Source organism: Solanum verrucosum, unplaced genomic scaffold (assembly GCF_900185275.1).
Source record: "Solanum verrucosum unplaced genomic scaffold, falcon-dt-bn FXZP01000235.1, whole genome shotgun sequence".
NCBI classification, from domain to species: Eukaryota; Viridiplantae; Streptophyta; class Magnoliopsida; order Solanales; family Solanaceae; genus Solanum; species Solanum verrucosum.
The window spans coordinates 984,899-1,006,703 of NW_026019948.1; the positions used below are offsets into that span (position 1 = coordinate 984,899).

A 21,805-nucleotide genomic window follows, 5' to 3' on the forward strand; every position below is an offset into this window, starting at 1 on the left:
CCGTTTTCATTTACATGTCGTCCTTACTAAAAAATAAATGTTCTTTAATATTTGTCATTTCTCAAAATTAATGCAAATGACACTATTATTCCTATTTTAACCATGAGAGTTGTTAATCTTGAGAGTGTGTATTTTAGCAATAAATAAAAACTAAGTACTTATCCATTCATTTTTACTTGTTCACTATTTGAAAAATAGATTTTCACTTTTACTTGTCACTCTTAACTTATCAAAATAATAATATTTTTTCATGTTTTGCCCTTATCATTAATTATTTATTCTCCATATTATTTTCCAACATATCAATTAATATGGATATTGCGATAAAATAAGTCATATTAATTACTGTTTCTTAAAGGATATAACAAGTAAAATGAACGGAGAAAATAATTAATTATATTTTGTTTATTGTAATTGCTTATATTATTAAATTACACCCAGCATTGTACTCGACAAGATTGGATTTTAAAAAAGAAATCTCAAACAAAGAAAGTTACAATAAAAGATAGAGAAAAAATAAATAAATAATTGTCTTGAAAATTGAAGCTTAAACAAATTTTATCAAGGAGGAGAATAAAACATTTTTTTTATATAAAATATATAGGGAAATTGAGGTGAAAAATATTGAATTTTCAAATTTGGATCAATTCATATTGAAAGTTCAGCTACAATTTCAAACTCTAAATTTTGAAATGGTTAAGAACTTACTCGTATCGACTATTTACACCAACTAAATCAATATATATATTATGTGATGTAAGAACTAGAAATGCTTTATTCAAGAAAACTCAAAAGCAAAAATATTTTAATGTTTACATCAAACATAAAATAAATGAAAGAACATAAATAATTTTAGTGTACTACTATTTAATTGAGAAAAAGTCATAAATGAAGAACAAATTAAATCGTTTCGAATAAATTTCACAAATAACCAATTTTTAGCTCTTATAATTGAAAGATAGTTACTACTATAAAATAGAGTATTAAATTTTAATAATTAAACACCAAGATATATCATCATGAAATTTTATTTGTTGATAATGATTATGATTACTTTTATTAAAGGTGTGAGCCGAAAAATGACCAAGGAAAATTATTTCTACTAATGATTCATGCTAGGGATATGTCAAAATCCTTGATTCCTCCGAGAGTCAAACCGTCCTTTGATTTGTGTCCGCTTTCCTTCAAATTTGGTCTTGTGTTTTTTTTCCTCAACATATAAGTCTTCTAGAAATTCAACGTTGATGACATTTTTCATGATTTGATTCTCAAGAAAATTAAGAAAACGAGTTTCACTGATATAAAATAAAAATAACGAGCACGAAAAGAAATAAATTACAATGAAAATTGTGAATAATTTGAGACCTCTGGCCATTTCTGATGATCATCTAAATGGCAAGAGGTCTCAATTTTTTCGCAATTTTCATCACAATTTATTTCTTTTTGAGCTTGTTATTTTTATTTAATATTAGTGAAGCTTGTTTTCTTAATTTTTCTAAGAATCAAATCAGGAAAAAAGTCATGAATGTTAAATTTTCGAAAGACTTATATGTTGAGGCAATAAAAACAACAGGATCAAATTCGAAAGGAAGCAGACAAATCAATAGATGCTTTAACTCTTGAAGGAATCGAGAATTTTGGACTTAGCCCTGACATGAATTATTAGTAGAAGTAGAGTCAATTCTTCAACTTATGTTTTTAATAAAAAATAATCATAATCAGATTCTACCGACGAAATTTTATGATAATATATCTTAGGTGCTTTATTTGTAAAATTTGAAATTCTGACAATGAAAATAACTAACAATAATCAAGAAAAAATCTAAAGAGGAGGTTTTGAAGTACCCTAATTGGAGATTCAAATTTTTGGATCTTTGACCCATTTATCTGTAAATTCCTACTACACTCAAATCAGTTTTATGATATTAATTTTTAGATCTTAAAGTTGCCATATTTCGATCATTTCACTTTTATTTATATTATTCATTATTACATATAATTTATAATATTAGCTAGCAATGTATATTATTTAAAAAATTATGGTACATAATAATTTGTATTGAATGACTATATAAGAAAAGAATATAAAATATTATAGGGTGAATATGTGAAAATAGATTTTTTTTTTGTTTTATGAAAAAAGAAAATAAATGAAATAAAAAAATATAATATTAAAGAAAAGGAAAAATATAAAGAGAATATTCTTTTTTCGTGCAAAATTTGGTATAATGTGATGGAGTTAGTAAAAAAAAAGAATTTTTTTTAGCGTAAGATTTGGTATAGTCATGTATTGGAGCCGATTTACACTAAAATAGTGTTGATCTTATGAATCATAATGATTAAACTGATGGCTAATTTTAAAGCATAGACTAGCCCAAAATCAAGAAATTTTTAGTATAAACAGCGAGATTTGACAAAAACTAAAAAAACGTATAAACTTCAAATATAAGAATCTAGACGCATATAAAGCTTAAACAATAGAGAAAAAAACTAAGGTTTACCTTTTTTTTTATGGAAGCGGATCGAAACTAAGAGCAATAAATTAAACTTCTCCACCACCCAAAATGAAAGTAGAATAATTCAGGTTCAAACCTTCGTGGGTTTGATCTATGAAAACACTGTTTTCTTCCCAAAACTTCCACTCAAATCTGCACTCCAAATCAGTGAATACAGTGAGGTATTTATAGAGTTAATATTTCAAATAGTCAATCAACTAATAGTAATTTTTTCAGAGAAAGTCATTCAATTTTCTATATTTTGTCCTTAACATTAATTATTTATTTTCCAATTAATTTTCAAGACATCAATTAATAAGGATATTATGGTTAATAGTTATGTCAATCATTATTTTTTTATTAGTGGTGTTAAGTCCAAATAATGACAAGTAAAAATGAATGGAAAAATAAATTAATTCATATTCACTATTATTTCATATTAATTGATTATTTTCACCATTGTACTCTATAAAATCTCATCTTCAAAAAGAAATTTTAACAAACAAACAAACAATAAAAGATAGAGAAGAAAAATAGAAAATTGTCTTGATTCTCAACAAATTTTATCAAGGAAAGTTAATAAAACATTCCTTTAAAATATATAGGGAAATTAAGGTAAAAAATTTAAATTTTCAGATTTTGGATTAATTCATATTGAAATGTTGGCTCCAATTTCAAGCTCAAAAATTTGAAATAGTCATCCAATGCATATAAATTATAATGTATTTCATTGGAAATATAGTCTTTACCGAGTATAAGAGAATATGAAAATAAATTTTTTTTATTTCACTTTGCAAAATTTCATAAGAATTAGTGTTTGATTTAGACTTTCAACAAGTATATTTATTATTTATTAAAAATTTGACCTCAAGAGAACATTAAATAAATGTACAATGGTAAAAACAGAGGGAGTAACATATTATTTTGCTTCTTGATTGAACTTTAATCCTCTTTATTTGCCATTAATATGATAGTTGGTGTTGACCATTCTAATGAGAGTTTTTTTAATACAAATATACATTCAAGTTCCTTTGTTGGATGATGAGAAAGAAACAAAGAACACATAAAAATTCTTCTTTTTATGAGATAACATAGAAAAAAAACTCATTTTGATTTAATTTTTGATAATTTTTGGCTTCTAGTTTTAAACTAGAAGAGCTTATTGAATTCTGATGGGGAATACAAGCCTCAAGCTTTGAACAATTCCCTAATATTCGTGATTCAGTATTTTCCGTAAAATTTCCTATAGATAATAATAGCTAGCCTTCTAGGAATTAAGAAAGTGCCATGTAATTGAGTCTGAATTTTTTTGAATGGGATGGTGTTTGAAGCAATTTCTGTGAAGCTGACTATTGGAATTTTTGCCCTTTTTCCAGTCCCAATTTGGTTCTTATTAGTCATATGTGGGTTGTTAATTTCTAGTCCAAAATAGTTAAAAAACTTACTTGCATCGAGTATTTACCCCGCCTAAATCAATGTACGTATGATTTATATATCTTAATTACCATGGTTAAGTGATATACATATTTTAACTTTGATTAACAAAATCGGTTATATTAGTTATGAGATGAGACGTAGCTACCTAACGTTCTACTTGCATTTAGAAATTGATGCAAACAGGCCGGAGTCACCCTTGGTAACGGGTGTCAAGCGAAACTCTTTTATCGAAAAATTATATTGTATATACATGTCAAATTTTGTTTTAAAAAATATATATATATACACAAGTACAATTGACATTTCTTGAAACAAGTTGAAGATAGTCTATTGGTCAAGAGGTTGCAAGAAATTCATGAGGTCATGTGTTCAAGCCCTACAATATCCTTGTTATAATTTTTATTATAATAATTAACACCTCTTAATAAAAATCCTAAATTCGCAGACCAATGCAAAAGGTCATTACTTTTCTTTAACCTTTAAACATTTTTAAAAAAAAAATAGTTTCACTTTTTCTGGTTTAATTTGCTGGCATACTAATACTAGCTTACGTAAAGCATTAATATATATATGCAGCCACTATGTAATATGGTTTGGTGGTACCCCTAAAAATGCAAAGTGAACTAGTAGCAATGTCCATTAATTTCTTTATTTATTACTTCTCTTATAAATAAATATTCAACTTTGTTTTATAAAAAAACACAGGAGTAGAATATTTTATACTGTTAACTCTTGTTGACCTGCCCACTGAATCCTCTGGATAAATTGGTATTAAGTTTTCTCAATGAAATTTAATATTACGTGTTTGACCACTAATTAAGAATTTCTACATATATTGAGCAAGATATATCTATATGCATGCATTTTTGCTACTAGACTAAAATAGGGAGAAAGACGAGCGAAATTTGTTATGTACTTCATATACATGTGACTCCACTTGCATATCGTGTATCTAGAATAAATTATACATAATTTTGACTCCATGTATCTTGAGATATATGTATCTGAACGTATCTGGACGCACCAAAATCAGGTAAAATTCGTAATATTACAAACTAAAGCGTATCTAAATAATTAGCTCTTAAATTAGTAAAGTTTAATTAATAATATATGTGTCAAAATTAAGAATGATATTTCTTTGGTATGGTCTCTCTGTTTGGCTGGGCAGCCAGTTGATGCATGCAGAATAATCTTGCTAAATGTAGAATTCAAAGTGAGTCAAAAAAAGTGAAAGTAAAACAATTCAATTTTAATCACGTGATGAATATTGCATGCCGGCTTAAAATTCATAGTAACAGATAATTTTAATTTCACATTTTCATAGTAGTCCATCGAATTCAGCAATAGTCAAATGCAGTACGATATTGTCCAAAATTATATAACGAGACAAACAATGCATCAATATTCTCTCCATTGGGTCACTACTTAGGAAATTTATGCACCCTTCTCCAATATCATTGCTTTGATAACTGGAAATAAAGGCAGATTAATTTTAAACGTGATGCATGCATTGGGTTCACTTTTAAAAAATTTATCGTTAAATTCATTGCACTTTTGAATTTAAAAATCTAACATTTGTCAAAACTTTAACGTAAAAACTCTTCATATATTTGCTTAATTATATTGTATCTGTCAACATCCACTTTCACGATAACATATGAGTTTCAAATTTTCAATAGAATTGATATCGTGTGAATTATTAGTTGCATCTATAGAGGCCAGTACTTTATTCCTGTAAATCCATAATCAATTAAACGAAAGAATTTTACAAACTCTCTTACAATGCATTACAACTTATAATACTCAAAACCGAAAAAAATGAAGAAATAAAAATTGTTACAAGTAATGAATTAAGTAATTAAATCAATAATCAGCAAACTAGTAATAATAATACTAGCTTAGATTAACCAATAATAATAATTAACTAATGGTTCATGCCAGGGCTAGGTCCAGAATTTTTGACTCCTCCAAGAGTTGAAGCATCTCTATATTTGTGTCCTTCTCCCCTCGAACTCGGTCCTCCTGTCTTGATTGCTTCGAAATATAATCCATCAACATTAACAACGTTGAGAGGACGAGCTTCGCTGTTAAGGAAAAGTGAAGAGCTTAATAAGACATTGACCGCGATCAGCACTGCAAAAATATTGAGACCTCTTGCCATTTTTTATGAAAATTTGCTCAAATTTGGAGATAATAATCTGATATTATTGTACCTAGTTCTTATAATATTTTTGTAGTTGTGTGTGAAAATATGGTGCATCCTTGCTCTATATTTATAGTAGTACGTTCATGTTATTAATAAAAGGCGTTTCATGAAGAAAATATTAAATTCTTTGATGAAGTAACTTCTGGGAAATTTAACTATTGGACTCTCCCACTCTTTGGTCCAACTTTGGTTCTAATTAGTCAAGAATTGTTAATTAATTACTCCCTTCCATTCATTTTTACTTGTCCACTGTACTAAATGTAGTTGTTCAACAATACTTGTTCTCTTTGAAAAATCAAGAGATAATTTATCTGTTTGTGTATATTTTACCCGGCATAAAATATTATTCAATATCTAATACATTTTTTAAAGAATTAAATTTAATATATTCAAAGGTAATATACTTATATTACCCCTATTATTTATTCATTTCTATATAAATAAATTACAAAGAGAACAACTATTGTTGGACGGAGAAACTAACGTTGAATTCTCATTTAGAAAAAATAATTTAAATAAATGTGGACATATTTTTTCTCTTTTTTTAATATTTTTGCCTGCGTACGTAATAGCCTACGTCAGCCACTAACATGCAATATGGTCTTTCGTTTTAATTTTGGGGGCAATTTATATTGTAAACTCTTGTTGACCTGCCCATTAGATCCTCCTTAAGAAATTAGATACATAAATTACTATTAAATATTAATGTATGTTGGCATTTTATTGTATCTCTTTATTTTTTGTTGGTATGGCAAAATTTGCCATAAAAGACATGGTTCGTCGAAAAGTATTAGTCTAAACTTGGGAGGTTTAATGACCATTCAGTATACACTATATCAAAAATAATTTTAAATGATAATTAATTAATGATAATAGTTTAATTATCATTAAATATATTTTTATGGGTAATTTACCCTCTTTGTAAATGTCAACTAACTAATACGGGTAGAGACTTTAACACTCTTCGTTAATGTACATATTTATTACTGCTAAAATCTATTTTTATTACATTATAATGACATTTTGATTGGCCTAATACAGTTCATCTAAATTTTGTGATTTCAGCTAAATATATCTCTCATAATAACACATGAAAAAATTTATCAAAATATTTTTATTTTATATGATTTAGCCATAATAAAAGGAAATGAGTTTTATTTAATTTCGTAATTAAAAAAAATATAAGAAAAAAAAGACTTATTCATAAGAGTTTGTAGGTTGAGTTATAACCCATTTGTTAGCCATTTTGACCCATGTCATCTCGGCTAAAGTAATATTTTTTTAATTTATTAATGCAACTCATTTAATTCGTCTAAATTTTAATCCTGTGAATATATATATTTTTTTTTAATACAAAAAATAAATAACATCTTGTAATTCTTCATAACTAATCTATGTAAACATTCTTAAATCGTAATGTGTATATACAGATGTAGAATGAGAGAGTTACTTCTTCTTCATAAATGATTCACATTTATTTAAGTGACAGTTTCTTAACTTCATAAGAAAATATATGCATTATTCAAACAAACTAAGTTACTTTGCATTATGACAAATTCATTAAAATAAGAGTAATGGTTCATTACATTAATTTCTTACGATCTTATGATGGATGGAAACGTAAACAATTTTCCTATTTATGGGAGCTAAACATACAAAAGGGAAACAAAAAACTTTCCTTTCCATTTACTCTCTCTGTTATCAATTTCTCTATTGGCTCAAGTAATTATTTTTCATATTGTAGATTTTTAGGCAATTATTTTTATGCAATATCAAACTTTCAATCACGAATACACGTATCAAAAAAGAGTTGTGGAAACCTTTTGAAATAACCTATTTTAACGATTTACACCAATTAAGCTAAAATAGTTTTCAAAATAAATGACTTGCCATTTGAAAAAGTCAAAGATTAAGGATTTTTCAATTGAGTCAAAAAGTGAAGTGGTTATTGTTCAATTTACACACGTGATCAATCAAAAACAAAGTTTGATTTCCCAACCTCTAAATGAATTCTAGGAATGGTCAAATGCTTGAATTTTATACCCCTTGTTTTCCGACATGTTTTGAGCAGGGGCAAGTAAACATTACTCCCTCCGTTCACGTTTTAATTTTCGAAATATAATAGCAGATAAGTAAAAGCAAAAAATATGATAAATAAAAATGAATAGACCAAATATTGATCATCTATTCGGCATAATTCAATATTTTTTGATCAAATAATTATATTTATTTTTAAAATAGTTCACATTCTCTTTGAAGGTCCATAATATATAACTCAAAATTCTGCAATTTATAACTTGTACGTTTGATTAAAAGAAAAAAGAAAAAATTATTCCAAGATGGTTTTTCTACCGGCGCAACTAGACCCTAAACTATGATCGACATTCAAGAGACATATCTTACTACACTAAGGTCCTATTACCTCTCCGAACTCATTTTTTAAAATAATTTTATACACCTTTTGGCTTACGTGGCACGCTCTGTGACTCCACATAGTTGAGGCATGTGGGAGATATTTGGATGCCACGTAAGCCAAAAAGGTGTATAAAATTACAAAAAAAAAAGGTTCATAGGTAATAAGACCTTAGTTTAGTTAGTGTGTGTCTTTGAGATTTCGGTCATAGTCTAAAGGGTACTTGTCCCTTGTTCCCTACCCAAAATGTTACTCCCTATGTCCCAATTTATATGACTTACTTTCCTTTTTAGTCAGTTCCAAAGAAAATGACACATTTTTATATTAAGTAACAATTTTACTTTAAAATATCTATTTTATCCTTAATGAAATGATTTATAGCAAGACAAATTTATATCATTCAAGTTATATCAAAACTTTTAAAAGTCTTTATTTCTTTCTTAGATTTCATGCCGAGTTAAACTACCTTACAATTTATGAGACAGAGTGTATTAATGATTAAACGTGGCACAAAACTGAAGAAGGCTGCTTGAACCAATCAAAGACAACCGAAAGATGCCCAAGAAATATTGATTGGGCCTTGCTGACTTTTGTAGGCTCAGAGAAACAGAGTATTTGTAGTTGAAGTCTAAGGGCCCGTTTTGCCATGTGATATGATATCATGATATTGAATCATGATATGATATCATAATATGGAATTATGAGATAAAATTGAAGTTTTGTTTAGACATGCGATATGAAATTTTTGTGTGGTATATTTTCTCATAAACATTAGAATCTCATAAGTTGTAAAATGATTAAAATAGCCCTAATTGTTTATTTAATCTCACCAAATAAACAAAAAATTATAAAATCGCATAATAAATTATTACAAATCTATTTGTTCTCCAATTAAGTAATTGTTTCATCCAACTTTAATTCATCAAACCTTAATTCAATAAAAAAAATGAACATAAATTGTAGTGTACTAGTCTTTAATATAATCCTCCCACACAGTACGAACAATTTCCTCACGTTGAACTTGCATTTCTCAATCATGTGACCGAGAAGACGAACCAACATTGTTACTTTGATCCATTTATTGGTCAATATCATCCGCAATTATATTTCCATGCTTATAGACCATAAATATTTCATCAGTCCTTTGGTATAGTCGCAAATAATGATGTAACACTGCACAAGCTATGACAATTTTCACTTGTGTATCAAAATCATAATGGTTCATGCCTTGTTTCAGTATTTTAAATCTATTTTTTCAAGCTCCAAAAGTCCGTTCAATCACATTGCGCAGAGATGAATGCCTATAATTAAATAGTTCTTTGGCATTTTGAGGCTCTCTTTCACTTCTTCTGTAATCTTGCAAATGATAGTGCATTCCTTTGTATGGAGCTAAAAATTATTTGTATGAGTGTGAGTTAAAGTTACTATATGTTGGTGAAAATAATAAATTTCATGTCGGTGATTATAATAAATTTTAAAAAATAATGATGTGATTATAAATTTTATTTACATATGAAATAATTGATTAGTAGATATAAATATGAGGTTGTTTTAACAAAATATAAACTTGTGGATCAATTTTTATATTAAAAATATCTCAAATTATGATATGGAATTCCCATATCATGGTTTTTGGTGAATATGAAATCACATCTCATGATATGGAATCACGAGATGGAATCAGCGTAAAATCGCATGTCCAAACGTTGATTCCATCTCATGATTCCATATCGTGATATGATATCGCATGACCAAATGCCTACATTTCAATAATTTAGTTGTTCAAATATGTAAATACAGATTTATTTGGAGATTTTATATGAGCAAGGCAATAACTAGGAAACATTCCTTAATTTTATGAAGTGATCCAAATCAAAAGGCCCGAAAATCAGTTTTCCTTTTTCTTTGGTGCTTTGCACAAATAGTACTCCCTATGTCTCAATTTATCCTTTTTTATCGGTCAAATATATTGACTCACATTTCTATATTAAATAATAATGTAACTTTAAAATGTCAATGTTATCCTTAATGAAATAATATATAACCAGACAATTTTCTATCATTCATTTTAGATTACTAGTTTTAAAAATCTTCCTTTTTTAAACTCCGTGCCGAGTTAAACTGCTTCACATAAAATGAGATGAAGAAAAAATATTACTTGACACTAGTGTTTAACTTTTATCTCTATTTAGGAAATTTGTGAAAAATTTACCATCGACATAACCTTACTATATTAATCTCAACTTTTAGATATCTTTATAAAATGTCCATCAATTTTGTCGAATTGACAAATCTTATGTCATACCAAGTATCATTTTGTAGGAAAGTGACATTTGATCCAATGTAGGTTTGAGCTCTCCATATGAATTTTTTTTTCTTCTCCAAATGAGATTCTATGCGATACAAGTCCAAAATAATTACGTTTTAATATAAATATCGAATATCATAGAAAAGGAAAAAAAATAAAGATACTTATTTTGTACAAATTGTTCACAAGTTTGTCGGGATAGCAAAACTTGTATGGGTTGGTTCAATTATTCACAAATTATGTCAATAAAACTTGTTAATATGCACCAACTTTATAAAAGGGATAAACTTTAATCACCGACTCACAAATAGGATAACAAGGTGAAATATTCTTGATTGGAAAGTGCTAAATGGCATGAAAATTAAAAAAAATTATAATTTTTTTTTAAATTTTAAATAAACTAATCTTTTTGTCATTTTTTAAAAAAAATATTAAAATTAAAAGGATAAAACTGTTTTAAAAAATAAAATAATATAGATAAAATATCATTGTGGCCAAAAATATTTTTCTTTCTTGATTCTAGCAAAATGCCAAATGATTCCTAAATTCCAATTTCACCCTAATCCATATATATAATTTAATAAAATTCCTATTAATACATCCCAAGAGCCAACACACATCACTTTTTTCGTCATTTTCCTATCTTTTTCCAAAAGCCATTAATACTGCCAGAAAGCGTGGCCAACTCTTTGTTCTTATCTGTTTGTTTCAGCTCATATTTCACACTAATCCTGTTTTCCCCAAAACAAAGATTAACGCAAATTAACATAGTAATTAGAATAAGAATCACAACTTGAATTAATCAGTCCTCAATTTACATTAATTGGAAAAAATTAAAAGCTTACATATGTTACATAACAGATATATAGATCAAAAGCATAAATGATTCAATACAGTAAAAACCCAAAACTTAAGCTGAAAAACTAGGATAATATAATGTTAAAATTACGAAATTGAATATATAATATATCAATTAAGTTGATTTATTAGCTTTGAAATTCATCTTCTCGTAATACCGAATTGATAGCAGCGATAGCGAGAGATTGACTTCGTCTTTTCCCCATCGGGTGTTTGCAGCGGCGTATTTCAACGGCCGAGTAGGCGCCGGAGGAAGGCAAGGCCAGGCGGAAGCCGGAGGAGTCGAAGAAGACGCCGATGAAGACGGCGATGGCTTGGAGAGTGGCCAGAGGTAGAGTGAGTAGAGACGCCGGAAGCCGCCGAGAGCGAGGACGACGGCTCGGAGCTGTTGCTGTTGGTTAGGGTTGTGTTTTGTGCAGATCAGCTCCCATAGCCGCTCATCTAACGCCGACTGGTTCCACTGTTTGCTAACGCACGCCGCCGTAGCTAACGTGCGCCCGTCGACGTGTTTCAGTATTTCGTACAGTAGATTCTCATTCAACAACACCGCCTCCGTATCCACCTCCGGCGACTCTATAACCTGCTTCATCTTTTTCAAGTCGCCGGAGACGGTGGTTGCAAAGTTAGCTTCAAATTGCCTCTTCATCGGTAACTTCCTCTCTTCCTCCAACTCTAACACCTCCTTCTTCATCTTCTTCACATCATCGGCGCCGGCCCAATCAGTTTCTCCGGCGTCGAATTGCCGCTTCATCGGTAGATCTGAATTGTGAAAATTAAAGGATAGAGGAAGTCTTTTTATTCGGTAGATTAGGGCGGTAGGTTGGGGGTGGGAGGGGTGTGTTAAATGTTAATGGTGGGATTAAAAGGAAGCACATGGGATGGGAGGTTGTAGAAATGATTATCGAAGGGGACAAAAGAAAAGTAATGAATTGGGTTTTTGGGTGGGCCGTGAGAAAATGACAAGTTTGTCCATGTGATTAGTGGTGTGTTCCTTGTCTTTTTATAAAAACAAAGCCCGTTGTCTCATTAAGAAGCACAGTTTTTAGGTCCATTCCTTCGCCTTTTCCCACTTCCTTAATAGAGTGGTTATAGCAGAGTCATCCATCTTATAGTCTCCACTGAAATTATTCTGCTATATCAAAGTGATTGCTTTGTTATTAGATTTTTATTAAATATTTCTTATATATACTAATTACTATATAATATTTTTCTCAATATAAATATATGATTTGCATAAAAATTGTTGAATTTCTCAAAAAATTACCCTCGATATACTAGGTTCGCCCCAATTTATTTCCTCTTATTCATAATATAAATACTCTTTTAGCCTTTGGCACATATCCCTCTTAATAAAAATACGAATTTCTAGAAGAATAGATGTTTTGATCTCAAGAGATTAACTATTATTTACTAATAGTGGACAAGAAAATTATATCGTTAGTTCATTTTTAAAAATATTTATTTTTTTAATTTAACTATTATATTTTCACATTTAAAGATTAATAATTTTCATCTTCTCTTTTTCTTTTTCAACTATTTTTTATACTATCAACTTTGAGTATTATTTAAATAAATTGGAGTATATATGATGGTATATGGATTAAGTTTGTTTTCAATTAATTTTTATATTGTTGATTGAATGAACTAAGAAGAAAAAACAAAGTCTGAAGCAATGAAAGACTTAATAAGTTATGAATAACTTTTTTTAAAATAAAATCTCCAAGGTTTAGGGTAAAAGACCAAAATAAACCCCTTTTGGTATTTATTAAGGAATATTTCAATCAAGTGAAATATATTAAGAACCAAAATGAACATTTTTTGTTATACATTAAAAACTATTTCAATAAAGTGAAATATATTAAGGACCAAAATATAGCATTACTCATACATTAAAGACCATTTTGATCATTTTCTCTTGCCCCAAACTTCACTCTCCATCACGTCCCATCTTCATAATATTTTTCTAAATCACGTATAAATATATTTAGAATAATATTTTTTATTTGTGAACACTAAAAAGTAAGTAAAAAAATCCACTTATTTTTTAAGGAAAACATTTTAGTGCCTTGTACTTTCATATACCAAACACACCTATTATTTAAACTTCAAAGAACATAATAATACTAGTGATTGAAAAGATGATAGAATCAAGCCAATAAGATGAAGAGAAGATAATAATGTTGCTTAATCAAGAAAAAGAATATCTTAGGAAATCATCTCAGAAAATGACACCTTAATTAACACTCAATATGTTTTGTCTATTCCCCAATCATTTTATATTAACTTTATTTATCTGCAAATTGTGACACAGCAGAAAGTATTGGGCCCTCCCAACATGGGCTTTAGAGGGACCTAGTTATAAACTCTGGATTGATCCATTAATTCACAGTCAAGCTCAATCAGTGACTGGGCTAAGAAATGTACCCAAAAATATTTGAAAAAACTTTGAGACATACTTTACTACCATATATACTATTATTGTTTATACTAATATATTATGTATCTTACCACTAATTAAGATTTTTTTATGTATCTTATATTTAGATACATATATTTTTAATACTAGATACACAAAAATAGGAAGAGAGATGATCGAGATTTATTTGTATCCCAGATATATGTGAATCACACTTGATACATGTATCTGTATGTATTTGGAGTGATTCGCATGTATCTGGGATAACAGATACATGGGAGAGTGGTAAGCGAGATGAAAGAGAGGTGAGTGACCCCATGTTTTGAGATACATGTATCTGGACGTATCTAGAAGCATTGGTAAGATACGTATATTGCAAACTAGAGTGTAGCTAAGTAATTAACTTCTAAACTAGTGAAATTTATGTGAGTTCCCCAAAATATTTATCTATTTCAATTTGTTTTACTTGTTTTGATTTGACATGAAGTTTAAGAAAAATATAGAAAAACTTTTGAATCTTACCGTTTTAAACTAAAAATATGTTAAATATTCCAACTGAATTTTTACTGCCTGTTAATTGTGTGAAAAACATTGTTTGTCTTTTTTCTTTTTCTTTTTTTCCTTGCAAACTATCTAGTTCTAGAAATACGATTTCACTCAAAGCATCAATTCTTTAAAATAATAAATTAAATTTCTTCTTGGAAACCACTTATCACTCTAAGGAATTTATATAAGATTTTACGTATATACTGTACACGCATATTTGGTATTCTTTTAGGTGGCGGCTATACAATGTATTATGTAATATCTCAAAAGTTTATCTTGTATATCGCGATTCAAATTATTACTTTTCTGTTATTCTTCTACGCACACCAAAAAAAATAATTCTATGGTTTACCATAAACACGTTTTTAACAAGAAAAATGTGATACTTAGCTTGTTGAAGATTAACGAATATAATTCAATTGCAAAAAGAATAATCAATTTGAAAATCAAATTACTTTAATAAAAAAGATGTAGTGTAAAATGGATTTGGAATTAATCTTGTGATCAATCCAAAAGTAAGTATAAAATGAATATGAAGTGAAAGGAACAAATTGAAGCAACTCGAGGAATAATCCATTTTTAAGACGAAAAAAATACAGTAAATCAAAGGAATTAATTAAAATTATCTAATTAATGGCCACTTCCTCTATGACTTGGGCCAGAATATGCTTGATTTGTCATGGCATTATCAATGGACGAAGACGAAGACATTGATTCATTCTGATTCTGAGTAAACCATTTTGAGTTGCTGATATTGAATCTTTGTTGTTGTTGATCAACATTAACCTTTGGTGGCGCAAAAAGACGATAATGATGGTGTTCTTTAAGTTTCCTTGATCCTTGGATTTGAACTAATTGAAAGGACGATACAATTAGGACGATGAGAAATACTAGGATTATAAAATGTTGCTTCATGATATTACTTTGTTGTTGTTTTTGAAATGTTCAAACTAATTGTAACATGTTATTCTATGAAGAGAAGTAATGATGTGTTTTATAAGGGGAAATAGTCATATTCACCTATTTGGTCGTGTGATCAGGCACTTTGACTTCTATGCAAATTCGTCGGAATTGTCTCAAACAAATATGAAGTATATTATTATTTTATTTTATTTTTAATAATCTATTATCCTCCTTATTTTAGTTTAGATTGATAAATACTTGCCATAACTAAACAAATTGTAACACATCCAATATTTTCTTATAGTTTACTATAAATGCTCTAATTCTGATATTGATATGCTTTTTACTACTAGAAGTTCGAAACGACTAAACGGAAATAATTTTTGGGAGGAGGGGGGTTCACCTAACGCACGCATAATCCGTTAAGAGTTATGGTGAAATGAATGAAATTAGCGGAGTTTTAATTAGTTTGAACTTTTAATAGAAAACATTTTACCGTTCTATATGACGCGAATGTTGATAATTATGACTTTTATAAATATATGGTTTTTACCTATATGCTAAATGATTGAATTTTGGCTTGTATAATTATCAAGTTTGTAGTGGTTATACCAACAAAAACAAATTGAGAGATCTTCTCATGCGTCCTATAAAATTGGAAGTTGTAAGAATTAATTGCACATATTGCGCAAACTTTGTTCTACTCTATGAAAACCTAGCTGGATATCCGTTAATTCCTGCCGGAGCGCACTAACCGGTGTCTGGTCGGTGACCACAACAAATTCCAACAATTAATCCTAATTAATTAATTAATCAAATTATGGTATTAATATCCCTTAAGAATTCACAAATTCTAAAATTTATTACATATGATGAGTACTAGTGAAATGTTGAACTATTTGCTTGAAGTGTATTCCAAATGAACTCACAATTTTCAAGTTAAAATATTGTCCAAGTACTAGTTTTAATTTTAAATACTTTTTTTTCCTTCAATTTTTAACCAAATATCATCGAAACGCCTAAATATCATGATTTCACATTGGATATATATATAAGATTTTGCACTTGAAAATTCATTTACACATGATCCGTGATCGTCACTATATGATAAATTAATTAACATGATTTTAGGAGGGCCAGATTGGAAATGACGAAAGAAAAAATCCAATAGGTATAAAGAATGAATATTAACATTCTCGTTCCGTGATCATCACTCTAGAATATTATTCGGATTATATGTTAGATTCGATATATAAAATCATTTCTTTGGTGGTACATACTCTAAATTAAATAATTATAATACTTGGAAAACTCACAAACAAATAGTGAGGGAATATAAAATTATGTTACGAAAATCCCAGTTGGTTGGCTGTGGAGGAATATAATTTGTTAGAGCCTTAGAGGTACATGTGATGCACAATATAATGCACTTGAAAGAATAGCCACTATGCTATTATTTTAAGTAAAACACTAATATTAGTCACCCTCATGCATTGCAAGGAGGATAAAACAGAGATCATAATCTTGGGAAGTTAGGGTTCACGAGGCATGAGTATTTTCCTATGTAATTGCATAAGGGGTGCAAATTCAGAATTTCGATTAAGCGGTGTTAAAATATAAAGAATTAAAATCGCATAGAAATCAAGGAGTGTCTATATGTAATATATAAATATATTAAAATATTTTTACCTAGCTACACAATGTGATTTTCTAATGAAGGAGACGAATACTAAATGAAGTTCCGAGGAGGATCCTTTGATCTCACCTTGAGTTTGTTTCGTAAAAACTGAAATCGAGTCGATGAAAAAGGTTTTGTGAATATGTCAGCCACTTCATCCTTAATTAGACGAGTTTCATATTTTCATTCATCATTGCATTGACATTGCTAACCAATATTAATTGGTCCGCTAGTGATTAATTGATCTTAAAATGTGATAATCGATCGGTGCAAATATAACTTTCCCCTAAAATTAATTTGAAGTTCCTCATTAACCAAATAATTGATTAATTCAACTAAACACCTAGCAGTTCTGTAGTCATGTTTAGAATTGACAGTTTTCCTAAAATAGAGCTTATTATATTAACATTAATGGAAATTTTGTTGACTTTCGTAAAAGGGGTTGAGTGCCCAAATAAAATATTGAAGCAATTTCCACCAACTCTTACGGTGATGGAGTAACTTTTTGTCATCAATTCTTTCCCCTCCATTTAAATAATGTATATTACAAAACATTTTTTTCACATTATTATAATAAATATTTTTGAGTATAATAAGCTACTAATCATCATATCAAGCTGGGGCGGAGCTACTAATAAGTTCGGCACCCCGTAGCTTTTGAGTAAACCCTATATATATTTAGTCCCCGATAACTTTTGCATAGACGATATTTTCGTACTGAAATATCAAATGCAAAGGTATATAATTATTACCTGCGAACCCACATTCAAAAGTAGATGACTTAGTAGACTCTGTCTGCCCAGCTCCGCCTCTATCTACAAGTTACCAATGTAAATTTATAAATTCTAATCATATTAAATTAATTTGAGTTGTATTTTCATTTTTATATAAAAAGTTTTGACACTATCATGAATACATAAAACGTAAATGCAATTTTAATTTGCTAAACTTCATTACTATGATCGTTTACTCGTTTAATAACGATTTTTCAATGTTTGGAATGTCAAAGTCAAAGCTACCATTTGTCAAAAAAAAAAGGGACATAGACACATAGTTTAACTCAGCCACCTTAATACAAATCTTCTTTTTGTTTTTCAAATTTTTCATTTTCAACAATAGCTCATCAATTGATTTTGACCAACGTTGGCACGCTTTGTAATAATTCTAACAAGGCAGTTCAAAGAGGAGGCATTAATGTCAGAAACATGCTTTGAAATTTTACATTATAGTTTGGCCCTCGACAATTCAAACTTCAACAACTAAGCTACGTCATTTATTTCTCTCTTGTATTCCTTATAAATATTATACTCCCTTTCCATCCATTTTAAGTAGGGACATGTGGCGCAATCTTATTCATCAATTTAATATTTAATAAATGTTGATTCGGTGGATAAAATTATGACACGTATATGTCCGTTGGTATAAAGAGTATATATGCTCTAGTTTTTGGACGACATGGGCACCAATGTCCCAAAAGCATGACGGAGGTATCTGCATATCATTTACGATAGTTCTGAGGTATATTTGTCCTTTTTTCCCTAAATAAAATTATAATTTACTATATTATTATTTGAATATAATAAATTCAAGGATAATTAGAAATCCAATGATAAATTATCTCTTGAATTCTAAACTAGACAAATAAAAGCGAACATCTATTCCTAGTATACTGGACAAAAAAAGTGGATGGAGAGAGTACAATAGCAGTGGCGTAGCCACACACAGCTCAGGGTGGCTCTATTTACACTCGTAGAAAAATTATATTATGTATATAAAAATTGTACAAAGTATATAAATAAATAAAAAATAATCATTCATATCTTATTTACTAGATCTTGAATACCCTTAACGAAATTTTTATTTTCGCCGCGGCAAAATAACAATAGTACATATGAACAAGTTAATTGGAAAAACTCCAAGTAGTCACGAAAACATATGTAGGTAGTGTAATGTCGGGAAAAATAGAGCAAACAGCTAATCTCATGATGAGCTATTTTTTGTGCATATAATTTTATTCAACTTTTTGACTCTAACAATTGGTAGAAGTTGAGATTCCTCATATTAGACCAAAAATTCCATAAGCAATTTATTTTCTCATTTGTTAAAGTCATCAACCTGGAAAAGTCGGTATATATCTTATATCCCATTTTACTTCAAGGGAAATTTTAGAATTAACTTACTATTGCAATTTATCATCTTTTCGAATTTCAGAATTTAATTTAAATGTTTAATTACCTTTAGTGACATATTTAAATCGTAATTATTTTGAATACCACAAACACAATAACATTATAGACGAGTCTTAATTTCATCAAAAAAAAACAAACAAACGGTATAAAAAAAAGAGAGAAAATACAAGTATAGATGAAAAGTCACCTAACATTCAGTTTCAGAGTAGGACAACGAAACATGTTAGGTGAGAGTTACTAATAAATGTTTGATTTTTAACAAAATCAACGAAGGTTAGAAGATGTTGATTTTAGGTTAAATTAGCAACGTTTTCGGTCCCTTTTTACTTGTTCAATTTTACCTTTTTATTTGTCCTGTTTCATTTTTCATTTTTGATAAATAATTTTTTATTTTTTTTTACATATTATACCCTCAATTTATTTAGAAAGTTATTTTGAAAAAGGTAAAACCTCTTTAATGAGTAAATTAATTTTGAAATTTTATCGATTAATGGGGGTAAAACAAACTCTCTATGCCAATTATTATATTCTTAATAGGTTTGTCAAGTCAATAAGGACAGATTGAGTATCAGTTTACAAATATCACCTTTTGAATATAATAAATTTAATATTTTGAAAAATGAACGGAGTACTTAATAATAAAACCATATTAATATTTCATTAAAAAATACAACGAATTCCAAGTACTCTATTTAAAACTAAAAGAGGAACCCAATAGTCACATGGTCTTGGGTCTAAATTTTGGAGTAGATGCACGTTGAAAGCAAAATAAATAAATAAATAGGATGGTTGTGTATGTCAAAACAACAAAATGGGAGGCAAATTAACGCTATATTATGAAATAACATTAGGTTATTTTGTAAAGGTAAAATTTCTTTAATGAGTAAATTAATTTTGAAATTCTATCAATTAATGGGGGTAAAATAAATTCTTTATGTCAATTATTATTTTCTCAAGGAGAACTTTCCCAAATACCCACTATAATAAACTTAATTATGCTCTATAGCTATAGTTTACAGATTTACGGGTTATAGCTACAGTTTAAGCTGCCTCGTTTGTATAATTCGCAGATTTGTATAATCCGCATGTTTGTATAATTCGCGGGTACATTGGTATAGTTCAGTTATTTTTGTATAAACTCAAAATAACGAATTTATACAATTACAAACATTAGAAGTGTAAATAGTTATACAAATTATATTATACAAATTTCGAATTATACAAAAGTTATACAAATTATATCATACAAATTCTGAATTATACAAATGTGAGAATTTTACAAAACTAAAAAGTTGAGCCACGTAATTATATCTAGAGGTAGGTCGAGAATTGTAATTAAGGGAAACTATATCTATGTTAATTAATTAACTAATATATATTTGCTTATACGTGTAATTTTCCCTAAAATAATAGGTTTGTCAAGTCAATAAGGATAGATTGAGTATCAGTTCACAAATATCACCTTTTGAATATAATAAATTTAATAATTTGAAAAATGAACGGAGTACTTAATAATAAAACCATATTAATATTTCATTAAAAAATACAACGAATTCCAAGTACTCTATTTAAAACTAAAAGAGGAATCCATTAGTCACATGGTCTTGGGTCAAAATTTTGGAGTAGATGTACGTTGAAAGCAAAATAAATTGGATGGTAGTGTATGTCAAAACAAAAAATGGGAGGCAAATTAACGCTATATTATGAAATAACATTAGGTTAAGGCAGGTAGTTGCAGGAAAATAGCAAACGTCAACTCTGCTTAATTTATAAATAAGATTATCTACTAGTTATATTCACATTAGCAATTTTCTTTCTTTACACTCTGTGGGTGTGTTTAGTATAGCGGGAAATATTTTTCAGATTTTATTTTAATTTTTTCATGTCTCCCCACTCCAATTTTGATTTCTAGGTATACTACGAAGAATGATAATGGATTGGTAGGGGATAAATGCCCCCAATTCGTGAAAAATCGCTAAGTTACTTGCTACAACAGCTTAACAATTAGAAAATTATCCGATTATGAAGCGAGACAACATAGACGAGTTGGCACAATATGTTATCCCTAAGGTATCAATGTCTTCGGGAGGTCACTCAATAGCGCTATAAAAGAACTCATAGTAATTAAAGTATTTTTTACCGTTAATATATATAAGTTAAACGCTCACATCTAATTAATGGGCTTCAAATACAAAGATTAAACTCCGCTTCTTTGGTACAAGAAATAAGGAATAATTAATGTTAGAATGAATTTATTCCATATTAATTGATTGAAATAAAATGGTAGGATAACTTATTCCAAAATAAAATTTTCAATTTTCTTTATTTCATATTAATCCCAAAATTATTTGGTCCC

At 28.7% G+C, this 21,805-nt stretch overlaps 2 protein-coding genes across 2 annotated transcripts in view; one reads left to right on the top strand and one right to left on the bottom strand.

Moving 5' to 3' along the window:
- LOC125811425 (WD40 repeat-containing protein HOS15-like) overlaps window positions 1-21,805 on the top strand; it is a 286,140-nt gene that overhangs the window by 193,979 nt on the left and 70,356 nt on the right. The window lies entirely within an intron of this gene.
- On the bottom strand, window positions 11,638-12,523 carry LOC125811903 (F-box protein GID2). Its single transcript, XM_049491452.1, has one exon. It carries the CDS (start codon window positions 12,466-12,468, stop codon window positions 11,833-11,835), a length of 636 nt encoding a protein of 211 aa, XP_049347409.1. The 5' UTR covers window positions 12,469-12,523; the 3' UTR covers window positions 11,638-11,832.